A 22,650-nucleotide genomic window follows, 5' to 3' on the forward strand; every position below is an offset into this window, starting at 1 on the left:
GGAGCTGGCGGCGCAGCCACCGTGATGGGGCTCGCTAGCCCCGACACCGCCTTCTCCGGTATACGGCGTGTAACGACTTGTGTCACGGGAGCGGCAAAGGCCGGGGCAGGGAGGAAACTGTGTGCGCACCGAGGTGGCGTTCCGCTACCTCATTCATTAACAGAGCTCCTAAATTCACGTACCCGCGCCCCCAGACCCGTCCCGCCCCGCCGCCGTTTCTGAGGCGAGAGCAGGACTGGGGGTCCCGCCGCCAGCGCGCGATCCAGGGCCCCGGCAACAAATCGCGCGGGCCGGGAGCAGCAACTGAGCATCCCCGCCCCGGCGCGCGAGGATCTCCCCACGCGCGCCCCTGGGCGCGGTGGGCGCGCATGCGCGGGGGGGCACCGCGCGGGCCGGCGGATCGGCGGCGGTAGCGGCCGGGGCATGTCGGCCGCGCGGGGCGGTGGGCGCGTAGCCCCTCCCCTCGGCGAGCGCGCGGCAGCCGCTGCGGCGGCGGCCGCGGGAGGAGGCGGCGAGGAGGCGGCGCCTGTGTCGGCGCTGGAGGTTGTGTCCTTCCTGGGGAAGCTGCTGTGCGCAGTCGCGGCGCTGAAGGCGGCTCTGTACCTGCTCCGCAGAGTGTGCCTAGCGATGGCCTGGAAGTCGGGCGGCGCCAGCCACTCCGAGCTCATCCACAACCTCCGCAGTGAGTCCCGAGGCGGGGGCGCGGGCGGGCGAGTCTCCTGGGCTGCGGGGCGGCCGTTACCGGCCGCCCGGTGACCATTAGCGACCGCGCGCTCCCGCGGCGCCCGCCCGACCCGCAGCCAACTGTCACAGGGAGCGGCACCGGCGCCCGGCCGCGTGTGTCCGTGTTGTCCGTCCGTCCGTCGGTCCGTGTCTGCCTGTGCGGGTCTCTGTGTCCGGCCGGGGGTGTGTCCGTGCGTGCCCGGCTGCTCGGGCGGGGGGTGTGTGTCCGGGCGGCGGCCGGTGTCGCAGGGCGGGCCGGGCTGTTGTTGCGGGAGGCAGTGCGGCGGGCGGGGTGGCGCCGATGGCGGTGCCGGAGGGGAAGCGCCGTGCGGCGGCCGTGGCTGTTCCCTACTCGCCGCGTCCCCCCCTCGCCGGCCCCGTTCCCGCCGCCTCGTCTTCGTCTGTCTTGTGCGAGCTGAGGCGGGGCCGCGGCGGCAGTGCCGGAGGGCCCGTGATCCCCCGCACGCACCGGGATCGGCGTCCGCCTGGCTTCCCTCCGGCCGGCGGGACTGGTGGTGTCGGCGGGCGCCCTCCGGTCCTTCAGGCCCGGGCTGAACAACGCAGCAGGAGCCGCCCGGGTTTGGGAAACGCGCCGAAGAGGCCGCGGTTGTTTGTGTTGGGTGAAAGGGGCGTGTGGCAGCAGTCCCTCCTCCCCCTCCCCGGCGGGGTCCGGAGTGGCTCCGCTCGAAGGGGTGGGCTGGGACCGCAGGGAGAGGAGAGGAACTGTCGGGTTGCGGACTCGTGCTGTGACAGCCGAGCTTTGCGGTGTCTCCCCGGCACTGGGCGCTCCCTTGTGCTCACCGAGGGTTTGTGCTGTCCCCGTGCTGAACGTGAAAGGTGTTGGGCGGGCGCTTCTTCGCCGATGTACTTCAGTACATCCTGAAGTCTGCAGGTCCTGAGAGGACGGACAGACGACACCTTCTATATTGGGAGCTTCCATTTTTCATATTAGAATAGAATTATCTTAAATATGCTTACAGTGCCTCTCGTCTCTGCTCCTGGCCTTTTCCCTTCCTCTTCTAAAGTTCGTGTCCAAGACATAAAAGAATGTAGATTTGGACCGTGTATTACGGCAGTTGTCTCCTATTTTAGTGATACTACAAGACCACAGACAAGTTCAGCTCGTTATTCTGGTGAAGGAGAATCACCCTTGTTGTTTTCTCCTTTCTCCTTTTCTCTGCTTATGTTAGATCGTCTGATCCTGTGGTCTTTTCCAGTATTTTCTTCTGTGAACTATCACATTCAGCAGAATAATACATGCTGAAGTGACTTTCAGCTTCCCTGTAAAAACAACTAATTATTGTAGAGTTTCACTGTAAAAATTTCTGTTTAATAAATAGATAATAACTTTTCCTGTGACAAGTGTTGCAATGCATTTTTTTTGTTTTCTTCTGCAAGTGAAAGGGCTAGATACACTCTTTTAGTGAAATACTGTTCTCTTACACAACAGGGAAAAACTTTCTGATGTAAAAATCAACATTAAGCTCCAAAATACATCCAAAAAGCAATTATTGTCAGAATAGTCTATGATGCTCAGAACCTGAAGGCAAAACCTGTTTCTTTGTTGCAGAAGACAAGGGCAGTTTTTCAGCACATGGAAACTGTTTAGGGCATTGCGAATAATGATGACAAAGCTAAAAAGACTTTGTACTTAGTATACAGCAATAGCTCTATAGAAAGAGGAAAGTAAAATACAGGCACTCAATATTGTAATCTCAAAGTATGCACTGATGGTAATTTCCTGGAAAATTAAAGTCTGTAATTTCTCCCTCTATTTTGCATATGCATGCCAAAATGTTTTGAGGGGTGTTAAACAGGGAAGTAGTGGATTGGCAATAAAATATTGTGGAAGCACAGAGGCCTTTGATCTTGCAGCAAGATTGTGTTGTCAACTTCAGTGGGGACTCTCAACATGGTGTAGGGTTTTATCAGTGCAGAGCAGCTGCTGAATGAAGACCATAATTTTCAAGTTAGAGTTCCTCAAGTAAAACGATACCTTTTTGCTAAAGTTGGGAACAGATTTAGAAGAAAGTACTGTTTAATGTGATACAATTCTCCCAGATATGTTTCAACAAACTTAAAAATTACTGGTTACAGAAAGACTAAAATGTTCCAGAGAATTCTTTTGGAGTAGTAGATTCCTCAATATATTTCCCCCTCTCTAAAACCAGCTACATAGCATTTACAGCATTTTATGCTAAAAGTAAGAATACAAATTGGATGTGATTAATTTGATGTTGTCCAGTGTTTGTCTTGTGTGTAAGTTAGTAAATGTGTGTATAATGTACTGAATATTTTGCATAACTTAAAGAAAATAATTCAGGTTGTAGTGACACAGTATGTTTTCTTCTGCAGCAAATCTTGACAGAGAGGTTCTTGACCCAGCATTTACGTTACAGTTCTTCTCTTGACTGTTCCTGTAGAATTGCTTGTGAGGGAGGCAGTGCTGTAAGGCTGGGTCACTTTCTCATGACTTGTGAAACATCCAGATTTGAACTCCTCAATGTCTATAGGCTGTTGTACTGTTGTTAGAGAAGCAGTGAGCTTGGATGTGGGTAAATGAGGGCTGGGGAAAATGGGAACTTAATAAAGTGGTTTTGCTTCCAAATAAAAACATCATTGGAGGATTCCTGTAGGCTTTGTCTTCTTTTCCTTTAAAACAGCTATAGAGATTATTCTTCATTATAAGCTGTTTTGATAGTTACTAGTGTTTCTGTTTTGTGGCAATAAAGTTCCCCATTTCATGACATTTGCTTTACTGCTCATTTCACTGTTGCCTTAACTATGGAAGTAAGTATTCTGTAATGGCAATAATCATTGTGTTAGGGCAGTGACAAGTGATTTTGGGTATTTGCAATGCAGATTTAGGCAATTATTCTTTATAGGCGTTATTTTTGCTGTCCTGTCTTAAAAGGGACAAACTACTGAAGAGGGTCCTGGAACTTTGCATATTCTTCAGTGCAAATTTAGGGACAAGTGACTGAAGAATGTTGCAGTACAATAGTTTTATTGTTTTGATTTTTAACTTCTTGTTGTATTGTAAACATGTTTTTGCACTGTTAATTTGAGGCATCATAGATGCACAATTTGACAAAGACAAAATAAATTTGTTTAAAACATGCTCTTTGCAATAAAAATGCTGTTCTTGAATGTGCTGTTGCTATGAGGTGTTCAGCTGCTTTGTTTCAGTGATTCTTGAAAGTACGTCTCATATTTTAAAAATGCATTTTTTTAATCTGATGATTCTTTCTTCATTACAGCCTTAAAACATAGAGTAATTATTTAAATATTTGCTTCTTCCTAACTGAAAATAGTTGAACATGTACCTTCAAACTTGAGTAAACTTCCCCCTAAAATATAATTAAAGGAAGATCTTTTAGCAGACAACATTTCTAGGAAAGCTAACTAAATGCAGGTTACTGTAGGGTTGGAAGTCATACTAAACGCAGAAAAAATGGCCTGTGTTTAAATAAATAACTCTGACAGGAATTTTTTTATTATGAATCTGTCATATAGAGTTGTTGAGGAAGGAGAAAAAGAATTGGTGAGCTATTTACTGTTGTCTTGATTGAAAGTCTTTTGATTCTAAATCTGTAACTTTTTTCCCCTCTCTGTATCTTCAGCTATCCACTGATACGTCACCATTAGATAATTTCATCTTTGGTCTTTCATACTTGGGCTTTTGCCAAGTCCTGTTACTTTACATGCCAGCATCTTAGAAGTCAGCTTTTCTTTCCCACCTGAAGGACAGAAAAATTGGTTCCCTGTCCAGTTCAAAAGCAATCAAAGTTCATTAAGTTTCCCATTGTGCCTTTTTCCTCCAGTCAATGTCATACTGCCGTATGACAAGCTTGCTTTGCTTATTTATCTGGTCATATTGTGTCAATGGTGTTTTCATCACATATACCTGCTCTGGAATCCACATTTTTCAGTGAAAGTGAGTTAACTTGGCTGTGGCTGAAGTTGTTAACTGTCTGTGGATTTGTTTATTGTTACATTCTTTTACCTTCCTCATCTAATAAACTCGTGTCACAAAAGTTATCAGCTCTAATACACAAGATTCCATAGAATTTTGTGCCTCACATAAGATCAGATTCTTAATTAGTATATATTCAAATATTATAAGGGTCTGAGAATTCTATTTTTAAACATGCTAAAGGTATTTCTCCAAGTGTTTTAATTATTTAGATGGTAAACAATTAAAAATGACATCTTGGCATGCTTCATCATGATGAAGGCTTATCTGCAATGAATCTGCATTTTGGTGCAGATTTCTGGTTGCTGAGGACAAATCTCTTTGGGAACTGCCATGAATGGGACAGCATTGGATGTAGTAAGCCAAACCTAGGTTCAGTAATCAGTAAACATGGTTTGCTTTTGCTTATTTTCCCCTGTCATGTCTTTTCCCTTGGTTTAACCAAATCTCGTCTACATCTCTCTAATTTTGCTTAAGGAAGAGTAATGTAACTTGGATGAACACGAAGAAGGGAAATGATAATGGAAAATTAGACTGAATTTAATGACTCCCCTCTCCAAGCACTTCTGCTGCCTGTTGTGTGTGTTCAGTGACCACCCTTTCCTTCATCATAAATATATTGAGGCTTCAGTGACTAAGCATTGTAACTTATGACCAGGTAGTGAAACGGTTAGAAAGTGAACTATTTTTTTCAATTAAAAATTAACACATCCACTGATATGTTAATTTAAGAATATCTAAAGTTCCTTAAATTTAGTTCATGTCTCAGGTGGCAGACTTGTAATCTGTGATGCTATTTTTTGGAGCATTGAGATTTAAAAAAAAATTGTTAGTAAGTAATTTGAATAATTGCCTAAAAGAGTTGTTGTGAAACTTTTTTATTTTTAAGTAAGACTTAAGTATTTGTTAATGATTTGCCCATATCAGTGAAATATTTTGAAGGAATTTCTACACTTTTGATCTTTTAAGAGGCAGGCCTTCAAGTAAATCAAGGCAGCCTAAATATCCCAGATAATAGGAAATTATAACAGAAAGAAAAAAACCCAACCTAAATTTAAGAAAATTTATCACATTTTATTGGTGTGTAAATTAAGATTGTGTTCTTTCTTAACTGGTTCTTTGTTGTTGGCATGGTTTTTTTTCCCCTACTGTTAGACAGGGTGTCAACGTGATGTTAAAAATATATCCATACTATCCCAGAAACTCACAAAATTCAGTGCATCAAAATCCAAGTCCTTGATCATTCAAGAAAAATAGAAGGCTTTTTTTTTTCTGGTTATTTACATCACAAATCTTTATAACTTCTAATAAATAATTTTAATTAAAAATGTTTGGTTCTTTTGCTGGATTGAAGATACATTTTTAGTTTTGTATGTGAATATAATGGCATAATATGATTTTTGTCATGGTGGTCTAAAGCTACGTAGTAATCCGTAGCAAAATGGAAATGATACTGCAAATGTGTCCAAAACAGGTCATTACTGCTGCATGTAGGCGTTTTAGAAAGAGGGAAACTCCTATGGTTTGGTTTCAGTATAACTCTAAGCTTTTCTTTTAATGCTGTTTTTTTCATCATGATGTGGTATCAAGAGATCACTAAGAGCTACTGGAATGCTTAGAAAAAAATGTATAATGTTCATGTTCTTTTGAGTGATTGTTTATGTGAATGTTATCCCTCAAAGTCATGTTTAGTGCTACATACCACTTTAAATAAATAATTTTATTACATTTTTTATTAGGTTAATTTTATAAATGTTTTAATTTTTAATTTAAGTTACCAACATTTGGCAAAAACCAGAGTGAACTCTTTTAAAGCTTGAGGTCAATAAACTGTGGACTTCTCCTGGACTGGCTGATTTGTGAGTTACATTTTAAGACTTCAGAACCTGAATACTTCAATAGTGGACTTGAGCACAAAATACTTCTAAGTGCTTGCACTGTTGAAATACAGTTTCAGAAATTCTTCATAATTTCTGTCAGTAGGACAGCTCTTTGTCATTTTCTCCCAAGAGTCAGGGTTATATTTTGCTGATCTTCTGATCTTCTTCACATCCATGTGGTACTAGTGCTTGTCTTAATGAAACCACCTTCAAAATAACAAACTCTTCATGTGGTCTAGGTGCTGGTCTTAACAGCATTGGCTTTTCTGAAAACTGCAGAGTGGTTGCATGGAATCTGCTCAGTAAGGTGTGAGATGTGCACCATCTGCCTTCTTTACAGATCTACTAAAGCTGTAAGTCGTCTTGCCTTAAGCCTTACTGTGAAGAGAGTTCCCTGTCTATCTGTCTGATCCAGCTAAGTTTATCCTAACCTCTGATCATTTTTTCATCATGACTGATGATTGTTACCAGTTTGTATTGAACTCTTTAGTTTTGACTATCCACGTGATGTGTAATTGAAGTTCAGCCTTCTCAAATCTTGAGGGATTGAGGAGTGCCCAGAGGTTAAAGTCTCCCTCATCTGCAGATGGGTGTTAAAGTTCATTGGAAGATGGGATTCTGTGTTTATGCATGCTGAAACCAACCTAAAAGTTACTTTCTTCTTTCATGTACTCCTCAATGTTTCTTCATTCAGCTGCTGATACAGATTTAGATTAAATCAACATAACCATTATGATAAATGGGAGTGCATTACAGAGAACTTCTATATAAATCTGTGTGCTAGAAGGCTGTGTTAGCAGGTCTTTCTCCTCCTCTGGAAAAGAAAATGGTTAATACCAGCTTCGCAACATTGGCCGACAGTAGGAGGGGGCAATACAGCTGTGGTTAAAATGTCTAAATTAGATAACTGCAGACATTCAGATACACAAAAATGAATAGAAAGCTCTTACCTGTTACACCAAAGTGGATGGGTTGTTTTTGAAGGTGTCTTATTAAATAGGGAAGGAATACTTCCTTAAAATAGAAGTGAAATGTTGACAGGTAGGTTTGTATTTAATTGAAGCTGGAGGCTGTATACTAGTTTGTTGTGTTGAGCTTAGTTTATTATTCTTGTGTTGTTTTACCTCTGCAGCTTTTGAGTAACATTTAAATAGTAATTTAATTATTATCATTATTATTATTCCCATTATTTTTAGTTTCTGTCACTTCAGAATTTTCATGGGGCTTGGTATTTGTGTTTCATTCCTGGGCTGTTAAGATTAGCTCTGATGGACTCTTGCTTTCCTCAGTCTTTCTGTCGTCGTGTCTCTGAACGATTGACGCTCAAGTGATTCCTTCCAGTGAGCTGTTTGCAACATCCTGTTTGGAATATGTTTGGATATTGTGAATTCAAATCACAGTGACAGTAGATAGGCAGCTGAATGTTTGAGGCAGATAGCTCTTAAATAATCATCAAAGCACAACAATTTTACATATATGAGCGGTATAAGAACCACCTGTTTTCAAACACCTAATTTCAATTTCTTTAGCATGAAGAGCTTTGTATGTTTTGGGACAGTGTCCATTATTGGATCTTTGGGTGCTGATGCACTGCTTCTTGTTTTAAGTGCTTTCTTTGTGTTCATGCTTTGCAGTGAAGTCTTCCTGTGCTCATTACTTAAATAAAATTCTATTAACTGAACCACATTCTTTCCCATCTTTTTTCTTCCTCTGCTCAAACAAAAAGACACTGACTTTAAAAATGTCAGTTAATCAGGTGCTTAAAGTCAACAATCTTCACATTGCTTGCAAATCAGGATGTGGTTTTGTTCCAGCCCATTCTCCTCTGGAAAGCTGCTAGCTGGTTTGCATAGGTCAGGTGGAGGCTGTCATTTGACACTGTCCTGCACTACATCCATGTCTTTAAAAGTGAGAGGCATGTATTAGACAGATGGACCATTTGATAGGTAAGGCTGGGTGGTAGCACCCAAAAGAGTTGTGGTCAAAAGCTCTGTGTTCAAGTGTAGACCGTGATGAGTGGTGTTCCTCAGGGGTTGGCACTTGGACTGGTGTTGTTTAACATCTTTGTCATTGACATTGACAGTGGGATCAGGACAGGAATTGCACCCACTGCACATTTGTGGAGGGCAAACTGTCCTGCATCAAAAGTGACTTCATTTTGAAGTGACATGGCCAGCAGGGCAAGGAAGGCAATTCTGCCCCTCTGCTCTGCTCTGGTGAGACCCCACCTGGAGTGCTGCATCCAGGCCTGAGGCCCCCAACACGGGGCTCCAAGGAAGGAGCTGGTTGAGCTTTAAGAAGAAACCTTTGGTTTCTTCTAACCCAAACCATTCTATGATTTGTCACATCAGTAATTTTAATCTACATGAATGAATCTTCTGTAACGTAAAGCCATGTGTGCTTTGCATCATGCCTTCAGACCTCTGTATGATTTTAAAATATCACTGTTTTGCTGAAAATTTGTTTTCCTAAGTGAGGTATTCTGCAGCGGTTATGGAGAAAATAATCTCAGAAGCTGAACTATGTAGATGCTGAAGTAGTTACACAGTAAATGGTTTTGGGATCTGCAAGAGCATTTTTTTAATACGTAAAAAGTCAGCCACAGGAGGAGTTTGAGTAGGTGTTACGGTTTGTATAGTAAGCTTGTGTGCTGGATCATGTGGCAATGACACATCCTCTTTTCTGATCTGGAAGCCAGTGTTGGTGTAAATGTTGACTGCTAGTATTTTATGGTTTGGTTAGAAACGTGTTTGATCACCAGTCAGGATACCATCAGTGAGGCAGGCAATTCTTTGAAACAAAAGTACTTCAGTAGTGCATTTGTTGCTAAATAAAAGACAAAATGAAAAGATAGGTTGTTTACTTGTTGCAAGTCCATGGTGTCTTTTCAGACTCTACTTGCCTTGCTCTCTGACAGCCAACTGCCCAGTTTCCCAGGTTACATTCAACCATGGTATATTCCCACCTTCAAGTCCAAGGACTGCTCTGAGCTCTTTTCCTGTTTTCATGGTGTTATTTGTGGAAAAGAGGCAGACCAGAGAGAGTTTTCAAAACATGCTCCAATTATGTCAAGTTGTCATTGCCACAGCCTCTGCGCAGAGTAACTCTTGAACTTGGCAGGCAGTGCTCCACTGTTAAGTACTTACTTTTCAGCTTCAGCCCTTTGAAGCTTGGAAGTTGTGCTGATATAACTTTGTTTTATTTGAGTTTACTTTTTATTTCAAGCTGTCAGTGTGTTTGTGTATTATCCTTTGCTTGTAAACATTTTAATATCTGATTTGTTTGCAGTACAAACTGATTATCGGTCTTGAAACTCAACAGTTTCCTCAAGGAGAGTTTTCTCTGCACATTATAATTGGAAAGGATATTCTACTATACATTAATTGTGAATTATTTTCTTGCAATATACAGATTCGTTTTAAGATTTAGAAAATGTTTTTAATTAGCATTTTATTAGTAGTTAATTTCTTTTTGATTGTTTTGATTTTTGGTAGAGACGGCATGAAATTAGAATGTCTTCTTTGAAATATAAGGTTCTATTACTGGCTTCTTTAGGGGGTATACTTGTTTTCTGGACTTAATTGAGAATTTGACAGAGACATGTTTCAGATAGAATTAAGATCTTGGCAGCTGGTCATCTTGGGACTGACTTGCAGGAATGAAAGGACTTTTTTGGAGTTTGGTACCTTACAGTTGCTGTTTCTCTATATTCAGCTGTGAGACTATGAAAAAAAATCTTATTTTTATCAACACAATAAAAATTGCAACTAAGCCAATATTGACCTTCCTGTTTAGGGCTTGATTTTTTTTTCTTAATTCCCACCTAAAATTTGATGTTGTTTTCATCATATAATAAGCAAATTTGAAAAGCAGATTTAATCTATGGGGGGATAGCTGAGACGGTGTTGGTTTTTTTATGAGAATGGAGTGTTATTCAGTAATTGAAATAAATTGCTGATAGCAGATTCAGCTTCTCCCAGAGATTCTGCTGGGGACTCTTGTGTATTGGTAACTTTATTCAATTATTATTTACTGATGAAAAAGAAGACAACAATCAAAGACAGTACAACAGTCAGCAAATCTCATGATTGTTTGCTGAATGAGAGCACCCTGAATGCTCAAAATTTGTAGAATATTAGTAGTTTGTATTTTCAGGGGGTTTTTGTAATTTGCCTGTCAGTGTAAGCATCTTATTTGATAGTTGTCTGAACTTGGATCTGAGTTAAGTTTTGTGAAGTTAGAGAAGGTTCTTGGCCTTGTCATAGGGTCCTGCAGTTGCACTTCCAAGCTAGAAGCTTGTTCCTTTTGTTCTCTGCATGTTTATTCCACAAGGCACAACAGGAAAGAGCAGGTGGCTACCTATAGTTCTGGAATACAGACACCTCTCTGCATGTAAAGAAATAAATCACTATTTTAGATCTTTCGTGAGTGCTTCTCAGCTACTATTTTTTGACATCCCTTCAGTCCCCTAGAGCCTTTATCGCCTCACTTTTGTTATAATCAGCCTTGCTTATTCTCCTTTCTTTAAAGTACATTTGTTTTGGAGATACTAACTTCTTAATGTTTCCTAATGAGACTCTAAGAGTAAAAGTTTGATTTTTTTCATTTCTATGCTTTGTTCACAGAACTGCTATACAACTTATCCAACTAATTTCTAGTGGTCAGGGAAAACTTTTTTTTTTCTCCTTATTATTCTCTGTTGTTAGTGCCAATGTATTAGTGGATTGATTTGTTTGTTTTCTTTTGGGTACAATTTTGCTCAGTAAATAAACTCATGAACTGCTGCAAGTGCCTACTGGCTCAGATTTAAAACCTTGGATTGAAATGAGTTTCCTCTAACTGGGACTGCTGTAGTATTCAGTTCAAAATGAAGTCAAAGAACAGGATATGTCCAATGTGTGGGGACTATGAGTGGAGTGTATGCTTTTTCTGTGACTTATCAGATACAGAAATATTTCTAAAAATTTATATTTTTTTAAAAAGGAATTGTTTTCTTTAAAACTTTCCATAGTAATAGTATATTCCTTTTGCAGTTCTATGTGATACTTTGTCTTCAGACGAAAAAGGAATATGATCTGAGGAGTTCTTTTCCTTTCTGAATTCAAGTCTGTGTTATATAGGATAATTAATTCTGGACACAGATAATAGATAAGAAAAAAAGACAGGAAAATCCCATGAGTAATAGTTGTAGTTTGGAGCACACACTAAACAGTCAGGAAAAGTCTCTGCAGAAGTTAGCCCAGTCCTGGGCACAGGTGTGTTTTGTTGGTGGTACTTCAAAAAAACCCACTGGTACAACTTCAGGACAATCTTACACAAGTTCCATTATCTGATTTTCATGTTTTGGGTTAGATATTAGTGGTGCTCAAATGATTTTTTTTTTTTCTTTGTAGATATAATTTTGCAAATAAACTCTTATTTAAAGAAAGTAGTTAATGAGGCAATCTATCATTGAAATGTCAGTTATTTTAGTTTATATTGTCTTTTAATGCAAGTAATTAGTTAATTTCTTCCATTTGTTTTCCAAAGTTTTCTGTTATTCATTAATGGGCTCTCAGAACTTAAAAAAAAAAATAGAATTATTAATGTTAAAAAAACTTTAATAAAACAGCAAGGAAAAATGGATGCTTCTGACATTTTACATGCATGCACTTTTATATTTTATTTTGAAAAGTGAAAAAAGATTCAGAGTTGTCGGTATAAAAACATTTTGGCCTCAGCCTGCCCCAGCATAAGAATTCAGATTCAGTGGGAGTTTCTTTACAAAAGGATTTTTTTTCTTTGCTAACACAAGACAAACAGATCTGGAAACTGAAGTGTTGAGCAATAATGCTTCAACTTCACATTTCTAACTTGCTTTTGTATATTTTTCAGTAATTACTTGTATGGCTTCTTAGAAATATAAAGTATATCTTGTTTGGTGTGCATGGCAATACTAATTTCTTACTGACTGTATTTTCAGGATTTATCAAAGGTGTGCATGAAGTTGAGTTTTCCTAGGGGGTAGATCTTTGCAAATGGTTTCAGAAAAACATTTGTAACTGCTGGGAAAGTCTTGTTCAACATTCACTGGCTTAACCATTGTTTGATCTCTGGACTCCAGATTTAATTTTAGTAGCACTGAAGGGTTTGGGGTGGAAGGGACGTTTAAAGATGATGTAGTCCAACCCCTGCCTTGGGCTGTATGATGAGGGTAAGACTGTTAGAGATCTGTGTAAGGCACATGATTTCTCACAATGCTATGAATATGTTAACACATTTCACAGACTCTTGCCCTGCAGAAGAGAGGCAAAGCCTTCATTTATATATATATGTTTGTTTATAGAAAATGGAATAATCAAGACAGACAAGGTATTTGAAGTAATGCTGGCTACAGACCGTTGCCACTATGCAAAATACAACCCTTACATGGACTCTCCACAGTCTATAGGTAAGAGCATCGTGCAAAAGTGATTGTTTTCATTTGTATAACTGTCTGAACTACTTTTGTCATTTATGTGTTAAGAATGTGATTTTTTTTTTAATTTGGAAGGTTGTTTACTTCTTCATCAATTTATTGCATACCTTTTAATTAAGCTTCCATTTCTTGCAGAATGCATATTTGGATATTTGCATAGTTGGCATATTTGGTTACATCAGGTAGAGAGGTGTTCTTCAGTCAATATTAATATGTGTAAATATGTGGGCTTTTTTTTTTCAGACCACAGTAACTTGTAATGGTGCAGCTGATGCAATACTTAAAAATTATTTGCATCTGGTTTATGGTAGAAACATTCCCTATCTTTACAGACATTATTCAATTGGGACCAATGCAAAGTTTCTTAAACCAAACAAACAAAGAAACAAAAAGAAACAAAGTTTATTTTTATGTGACATCTTTAAAAATAGACTTTGAATGGGAAGGTCTACTGCTAGGACAGTTGTTTTCCATCCAGGTCCCAGTTTTATCTTTCCAAGACAAGAAAATGAACTATGTAAATTTACTAATTTATTTTTTCTTGATCTTCTCCCTGCCTTTAATAGTACATGGTGAGTGAATTTTATTAGGATTTTGTTAGTTCTTTAGGAAAACTTAAAAATATTTTAAGATACTTACTCAAAGACTTGTATATCTTTACAAAAACAAATATAGGTGAGTGTTCCTCCCATTCTTATAAGTATTCATTCTCACTTGCTGTTTGCAAAATACAAAATGAAGTTGTTCTCCAGATGTTCTATGGTTGCCACTACATGAAATTCAAACTAACAAATTCATGTTTTCACATATGGGAAGAGTGGAAAAGGAATTACATTATTCTGGGAGACATTGCTCTTCTGAAGTAAACCTACTTGCTCAATATGTGATATTCATTCAATGTATAGTGACAAAATGGAGATTGTAACTGAGATCAGGGATAAAACCCTTTTTTTTCCTGTCCAGAGTTGACACAGCATAGTTTTCAGCTGATGTACCATAACTCAGTTCTGATGTTGAGTACTGCGTAACTGCTGGGGTGTGGATGTTGTACCCTGACTGAGGGTGACAGTGAAGATGTTGCACTTTACAGTCGAGGTAATAAAGATTGTAAGGTGACTGTCTGAACAGCAATGAACATCTTCCATTCTCTTGTTTTGCAGGTTTCCAAGCAACAATCAGTGCTCCACATATGGTAAGCTTTAAATCTAGGCGCTTAGTATAGTGATTTTATAAACGTCCACGTGCTTTTGAAATAAAACATTTACCACAGTAAATTTAATGAGCAGTTGATTGCAGTGACACTTTTGTGAACTGCCTACTGGGAGGAAGTAGAAAAGATAAGTCAAGATTTTTCTTGCAGATACACCATAATAGGATATGGGGTAGTGGGCAAAAAAATGCAACATAGGAAATTCTGATTAGTTTCTACAGTTAAAAAAACAACTTTGAGGGTAGTTAGGCACTTAAACAGGCTTTGCAGCTTGTGGAAATTCTGTTCTTTGATATACAAAGAAGCTGATTGAACAGGATTCTAAGCAGCCTAATTTAAAATGCCTATGTATTGAAAGAGGACTGGACCAGAAGATTTCAAGAGATCTTTCCATTGTAAATTACTCTGTAATTTATAAAATCATAAGAATTGTGGAGTGAATGACAGTGATGCCTATAGTATGGTACTGCTGTGATGCCTTTAAATCTTTGGACAGAAAGAAAGATGCATTGTACTGTTTTTTTGCCATGTGGTTTGAGACCAGAGTGAGTGCTCCCGCTGGGATTTCAGTGCATATATCTAACCCAGATACAATTTTTCTATGTTTCTTTGAGATAGAAGGTGAATAGAAGCATGTATTTTGTCTTTGTGATGTTTGGAAAGTGTCATTACATAGTAAAAGTCTGCTTCTCTTGACTAAAAGCTGTGTAGTTGGCTTAGAATTTACCTAGTTATCAATATAAAAAATCAGGAATTTTGTACAGATGTGTTAATGATATTATTCAAGAAAAAACAGAAAAAAGTACTGTTGCTAAGTATTAAATATGCTTCAAAATTTTAAGTCCCTTAAGTCATTATTTTTCCAATGCTTAGCACTAGAAGTATATGAAGTGTTAGAGCAAAAAGGTAATATATCCTCTAAGCAAATATGAACTAGGAATGTTCTAAAAGAGAATATTCTAATTATTTCTGTTTTCTGGGTGGGATGGATTAAGCTGAATAAGTGTTGTAATGGCTATCTATGAAACATGAAAATTGTTTTTTTAGTGTGCAGCCCAAACTTAGTTTGTGTACTGGTCCACCACATAGCAAAGCAAAAGTGGTCAAATGTGTCTATAGACCACTGCATTTCATATGTCAGCCTGGCTATCTGCCTTTGTAAGAGACAGCTTTTTTTTCTTATTCTTTGATTCAACAAGTGTGCAGGTAATACAGGAGGTAGTTTTAATAGTCATTTGCCTTGATGCTCTAGAGCTGCCTTATTCCTAGCTAGCTTTTGTACCAGCTTATTACAATGCATATTGGATTATGATAAACAAAATTCTTTATTGGCCATATACTGCTAGAATAGGAAGAGTCACCAGACCTGAGGAGAAATAAACTGATTTATAGTCTTTTTCCTAACACATAAATAGAGTTTGTGCTAGAAGCTTGAATGGTCAAATGAGGCTTTGTATATGGATGCTAACAAAAAAAAAATACACTCCTGAAATTTGTTGAAGCTAATGAACCCCCCATTTTTTGTAATAGAAATTATTCTGAAATTCCTTACACAAAATGCTCAGGGCATTTCCCAAAATCTCAGAAGAAATTAATATATATTGAGTAAAACATACACTAAAAATAATTTGAAATTTTCTCTCTCTGTCTTCTCTTAGCATGCATATGCACTTGAACTTCTGTCTGATCAGTTACATGAAGGAGCCAAAGCACTTGATGTAGGATCTGGAAGTGGAATTCTTACAGCATGCTTTTCGCGAATGGTGAGTTATTTCGTTTAATCACTTGATCATCAGAACTGCTTGAACTCAAGTGTAACTTGAGGAATTACAGGGGAAAAAAAAGCATCCTTTGTAGTGGACTGAAGTATATTCTACAGAAAATAATTTACTCTCCTGAGTGTGATTGATAGCCATTTCTTATGGTAGCTGATAGTAGATGTTTAACTTAAATTGTCCAATAAATGGTATAATGGTAAAGAAACCACCTAGCGGGGAAGTTTAGGTTTTTTTGGATATTTTTGGGATTTTTTTAATGATTGAATTTTAGTTGTTGCTTTACATCTTGAAGAAAGAAGATTTTTGTCTTGAGTAGTTCAATTTTTGTTATCCTGTGTGGCTATGAATGTTCTCATTGTGATAAATTGTTATGGATTCCTGTTACAATGAGAGCTTAGTGAGGAGTAAAAGAATCCTATTTCCACAGGCAAATATCTTGTGTAGATATATATATATAAAAATTGTTATTGAATTTAATTGCTTTCTTTTCTTGTTATATTGCACAAGCATTACTATAAGTGTCCATTTAACTTTTTATAAGTTAGATATTAATTTGAATTTTACATCTTTTCCAAATTACTTAATCTCAGTTGTGTTATTCTACCTGTACCTAAGGAATTTTCTGTCTTCTTCCCTATCTTACATCAGGAAAAAAAAAGATGAAAAAAATCTAGGTTTTAGTGGTTGTAGCAATTGTATTGTTAGACTGATTCATGAAGAGGAATATAATCAGTTCTTATCTCTGTTCCAGGGCTTTATAATTGCTTTATGATTAGTAGGGACCTTCATTAAATTGCTAACTAGATTTTTTGTTTTGTCTTTCTGCAAAGTTAATTTGAAAGGTGTTGATACATATGATAATTTCTCGTTTAGGTTTCTTCGCTGCTTAGTTTTCGATTTTCAAGCACCAGTCTGAGTCTGCAATCGCTTCTGTTTCCCTGTGTTAAGAATTAGCTGAGAATGTTTAGGACTGGGCAATGCACTTGCAAAAGTATTTACGTTTCTAAGTGTTAGCTACAAAATTAAAAAAAAAATTAAAAAAAAAGGTAGTTTGAATAAGTTAACCAAACTGCAGCTTAGAGGAAATCTTAAATGGCACTTAATTCAACTTGCTGCCTATTGTATTTGGTCTCTAAGTCAGTAATGAAATGCTAGCATGGGAGCGCCAATCCTACAAGCATTAAAACTTTTGTCCAGGCTGTACTTATTTCTCACTGAAGTTATGAATGCATAAAGGAATAGCCATTTTCAATAGGATGTGCTAAATTGTGGTTGTGCACTTTTTTCTACTAAAGTAGCTGTATAGAAGTCAGAATCATCAGCACAAAAAGGAAATTTCTTTCCAAATTTCCTGAAGTTAATCCCTCTATCTTTTTATTGCCATATGAATGTTTTGTGCCTCTTATGAATCCTCCTTGGTGGTTTGCATTGGAATGGCTTACAGACATGCATCGTGAAAAATGGAGTAAATGCTTTCATTCTACTTGATAGCACTGCTAACAGTAATAAAAACTTTAAGGACATATATTACAGGAAGTAATGGTGGAGTGTTTTACCACCAAAATTCAGTTGGGGATGTGCTTTTTGTGACTGTGCTGATGTTGCTTCTCAGTCTACTTGAGATCTAGAATTAGTAGCTCTCATTTGGGTCACAAGTGCCTCAGTGCACGTAGATGACAACTTTACTCTTAGGATGATAATCTCATATGTGGAACCTCTGGGAAAGCTTTATGTTTACTTAGACTAGTAAAATATCTTTAAGATTATTGTTTGAATTTTCATGTTAAACTTCTGTGCTAAACTTATCTACATGGCTTGCAAAATTAAGTTTATTTACTTTTGAAGATTGCTGGCAAATTAAATGAATTACAGTTTTCATTTTCTCAGTACTGGATTTATGAAAAGAGTTGGCTATATTTTTCTTCCTAACGTGGAGATCCCAAAAATTGTGCCATCTTTCTGTTGTCTCAATTGCATGTGCTTCACAGTTCCAGGGTAATAGACAGAGGTAATTGGTGAGGACTCAGAAATAAGGGTTATATATTAATATAATATAATGGGCTATCACATGCAGCAGGAGATTCTCTTACTTTATCTATTTCATGCTCTTGACCATTTTGCTAAATTTTCATTTCTCTAGCTCTTGCCCTTTTTCAAAGGCTGGGTCTGTGGTGGTCTTCCACTCAAACCAGAAAAGCTAACTCTGCACTTTTAATACTTTTAACATAGGACTTGTTCATAATAAAACAATAAAAAAATTTTCCAGGATAGCCAGTTACTAATTTTCTATGTCTTAACAATATTAAAATGTAAGATACAGAAACATAAACAATGTGTTCAGATGTGTCCTAAGACAGTTGTTAGACAACATGGGCTGCTGCTAGGACGTACTTTGCTATTCTGTTCTTTGAGCTGGATCCTGTTAAAAGTGGTCAGACTTTTGAAGATTTAGTTTTGAATGTTTTTTTCTGGACTAAAGACAAAATTCAGGAAGAAATACCTGTAATGGAGAAGTTTTTGTTAGTAGCCCTCGTTTCCCCTCTCCAAGCTCTTTTTTTGAGTTAAGAGCTCTCAGAAGTTCCACTCTTCCTATGGAGGAGAGCTGTAAATATATCTGAAGTATATTCATGAATGATCTGAAAGCATATTTATGAATGTGGAAGGTAATTTGTCCCTGACTGGTAATTGCAGCATTTGCTTCTGAAAGGAGTCTTGAGATGATTTTGAGTAAAAATCATGATTTAATCCTTGAAGTAAGATCTTCTCTAGAAAAGCCTTAATCCGTAGTAAGTTTTGTTCAGTGTGAAAGGAGATCAGTTCTAGTCTTTGCCTTTGACATAGTTACTTTTTATTTCAGGTAATCAAAACAAACATAATCAAATTCAATTTCTAAAAATTCCAAGAAGAAATATCCACTAACATTATTACACAAATTAATCACATCTCAGAAAGATCACTGTCACAATATTTATAAAACTGTGCAGACACACTTTAATTATCAGGTGTTTCTAGCAGTCAGGGCTTGTAATTTCTAACAGGAGTTTGAATAACATTGGGAAAATATACTTCCACTTTTCTGTTTTTGTTTTTATTTTAGAGAAATGAGGTCAGGAAGTATAAATACTCATTCTGTAAGTAAAACTAGCAGAAATTGTTCAACTGTATATTTTTATTCCAGGTTGGTCCCAAAGGACAAGTTGTAGGAATTGATCATATCAAAGAACTAGTAGATGACTCAATAAATAATGTCAAAAAAGACGATCCCACATTGCTGTCTTCAGGAAGAGTGAAACTGATTGGTGAGCATCAGACTGATACTTTTACTAATTAAATTTGTATTCTTTCTAGCAGCTGGTTGAAAATGACTGAATTGGATGTTATTAAATGTTTGAATTTAAGATGTTAAACCGAAGAAAGAGAAGCCAAATGAAAACTTTAAAATCTGAATTGTCTTTAGACCTTTGAAAAACAGTGTATTCCCCCAGTGTTCAGAATATAACTTCTGCTGATCTCAAAGACTGTGTAATCATTCTCATTAACAGGGAAGTGTTTTTTTAGTGAAAATACATGCTGAAGGTCTGTAATTTTATCTTTGGCTATTTAAAATTGGGGTTTAATTCACAACTGTTCTTGAATAAATACCCTGTCATCTAAATTCGGGTGTTTTAACAAAGCCTTCACACTTCTGATAGAGTAGTTGAGAAAGCTGCATGTGAAGATTCAAGTGGAAAAAGTACTAGATTGGAAGCATGCACCACTGAAGTTTATTTCACTTGTTTTTAAAATTGACAGTAGTTGTATGTCAGGGAAGTGATTGATGCCAAAGTACTCTAATTCAGTTGGTTACTGAGAGGAAAAAATGCCCAAACAATACAAGGACAGTTAATTATTTTAAGTAATGTTTTTTTACTAAAAAAAAATTTAAAAAATTGTGTGGGTTTTTTGTTTGTTTGTTTGTTTTTTCTTTGGTTATTTGTTTTTTTGTTTGGTTATTGTTTGTTTTTCTTAGAAGATGCAAGGATGGCATGAGAAGTGTGTCATTCTATTGATTAAGTTTAAAAAGAAGTTGAAGGTCAGGATGTTTTTTGAGGCTTCTTACAAGAACAGTTGGAAAAATCATTATTATGTGACGTTTGGCTCTTAGCTTAATTACCATTTTGATTCTTGGTCTTTTCTTGTAAAGGAGGGACTTTTCTAAACGTTTTTTAAATAAGTTTACCAACAAGTATGCATAAATATAGTGCAGTGTATCTTGCTGAGAACACTTAGGTCTCAGAACTTCTTGGAAAAGAAGTTAGATTGCTAGGGCTGTAGAGGGGGAATGAGGGAATAATTTCCATTGTTGCTATACAAAAGCAATTTTGACTTAGCTTTTGGTCGTTTCTGAACAAACTCTGGTGCTCTTGCAAGTCTAGAATTCTAAGTAAACATCATTATCTACATTATTTTTGACTATGTAGCAGGGTGACTAAGAGACTTGTGAATAGTTTTGTTGTGAGGTACATTTTGAAAAAGTACAGATGGACAAGTAATACTTCTGTGAATTAGGTGGAAAAGAATGTTTCAGCTGTGCTGGATTCCTGGGAGCTCTTTGTGGAGAAAGATTTCAGACAGCTATTTATTTAAAACAAAAAGACAGCAACAGAAAACCCCACCAAAACCCCCATCCCAAACACAGAAACAAAAAAATTGTGTAAACCTGTTGATTAATAATGGGAGCTGTATGAAATAAGATCAGGTGTGTCAGTTGCTGGCTTTTCACAGTGTCCTTCAGATTCTACTCTGCTTTGTCATATCTCACATATGCCATAACTGCATTTCAGGAACACCAAAATTATTTTGGGGTGTCTCAGTAAAACTGCATTGAGAGATTGGGAATAGGTATACTTGGATTAATATGTCTTTGTTAGTTTTTGTGTCTTTTGGCTTTTTTATTTATTTATTTTTTTATCTCTTGATTTTGTCTCCTCTTAATATCAGGAGGAAGCCTTTGAGGTGAATCTCTCAAGTGCTTCTACTCACCACATTTGGCTCACGTGAGAGTACTCATGGAAAGCACAAAATCTTATTCATTTTGGAACAAACTAGACAAGATTATGTGTTCCAATTAGCAACCAAATATGTTGCATGTGGATATTAAGACAATAAGACTTAGATCTAGACTGCAGTGATTATCCCGAAATGCGTATGTTGCATGGATGCCAGGTTCTCAGCAAAAACTTTTGCTGCACGGATCTGCTTCTATTGTACTGCACTATTTGCTGATGCAGCTATAGCCAGTGGCGATGAGGGATTTTAAATGACTGAGGGAAGTAATGTTCTTCTGTTTCTGTGCTTATGCTACAACTGTGTGAAACAGGTCTGCATAGAGGCACTGAAGGCTTGAGTACTGTGATCAGCAGATCAGGTCTAGATTTATAAACAAGCTACAGAACCATTTTATAACAAAAAGTCCTGACATTTTTTCCTCATCACCACCTGCCACCCACCACCACAATTACTTCACTAACAGGCTACATGTAACTTGAGATGTGAGTAGGATAGGTGACATTATTCAGGATGTAAACACAAGCTGAAAATTTGGGGTCCTCTTTCCCCTTGGACATTGAATAATAAAATAATTTGAATGACATTGAATATATGAACGCCAACTTAACTATTTTTTAAATCTCCTGGATATCTAAAAGTCTCCTGCCATTGTAGGTGAATGTATTTCTTCTGTAACCATAAGTTTTGTGGATTTTAAAAGGGAGGAGTCATGCTGTACCTGATGCATATGAAGGAGCATGATCTTTTTTTCCCCACTTTGGTTGTGTGTGTGCTGTTTTTGGAGATGTTAGCTATGGTTTCTGAGAGCAAAGGGATAGTTGTTTTTGGATCTGTTTTACTGCTGTCAGTAAAGTGATGTACAGAAGCCACATTCAAACTTCTCTGGAGAGTGCACTAGGAACACTAATGTCTCACAATACATGTGTTCTTCAGAAGTGACAGCAGTTTCTTTCACAGCTGCTTCTTCAACTTGGCAATCACTTCTTTTTCCAGCAGTACTGGAGGTCACTGCTTCTAATGCCTGCTGTGTACCCTGGGGAATAAGGGTCTGCCTCCTTGAGTAACTAACATAATTTTTAGCACTATCTGTATGAATAAGCTAAAGAAGTCTTTCTCTGTTGCCATCTCTGATGGAACAGCAGCTTGATACAGTAACACATCATTGCCGCTTCTTTAGAAGAGTTGTACAGTGCTATTAAGATATATAAGTATTATATACTTGACTGCATTGAGATGGTTGTTCCAGTAGAACACTCTGGCAGTCAGAGGGATTAGACCCTGGAAGTACTGGAACTTTCATTACTGGTGATCTCTGTTGCCATCTGACTTAGTGGAAATGCTGACCAATAGGGATGAGTTCTCTTGAAGCGCTGGTACTTCTTGCTTCGCAGCTTCTGGTTGTGGCCCTTGGTTGGAGCTTTTGCTAGTCAGAATTGAAGAGTATTTATGTCACTGACCTCTAAGAGGCTTCTCAGCTTCTGAGGAAATGTGCTCTCGTAAAGAGCATGGATGCAGAAGGTCCTTGAGAGGATCATCTTTTAGGACCTCATAAGGAAGATGACAAATACCTCAGTTTT

The 22,650-nt window shown here is 38.0% G+C and overlaps 1 protein-coding gene across 3 annotated transcripts in view; it reads left to right on the forward strand.

Moving 5' to 3' along the window:
- Positions 1-388: 388 nt before the first annotated feature.
- Positions 389-22,650, forward strand: part of PCMT1 (protein-L-isoaspartate (D-aspartate) O-methyltransferase) — a 36,136-nt gene continuing 13,874 nt past the window's right edge. Inside the window, exons 1-5 of one of the 3 annotated variants that reach the window (XM_058835161.1) lie at positions 389-682; positions 12,905-13,009; positions 14,197-14,228; positions 15,905-16,009; positions 19,203-19,323. In XM_058835161.1, the coding sequence (XP_058691144.1) occupies positions 424-682; positions 12,905-13,009; positions 14,197-14,228; positions 15,905-16,009; positions 19,203-19,323 (622 nt within the window). In that variant the 5' untranslated portion in view covers positions 389-423. The remainder of the gene's footprint in view (positions 683-12,904; positions 13,010-14,196; positions 14,229-15,904; positions 16,010-19,202; positions 19,324-22,650) is intronic. The other 2 variants (XM_058835158.1, XM_058835160.1) reach the window with 2 other exon arrangements.

Source organism: Poecile atricapillus, chromosome 3 (assembly GCF_030490865.1).
Source record: "Poecile atricapillus isolate bPoeAtr1 chromosome 3, bPoeAtr1.hap1, whole genome shotgun sequence".
Classification (NCBI taxonomy): Eukaryota; Metazoa; Chordata; class Aves; order Passeriformes; family Paridae; genus Poecile; species Poecile atricapillus.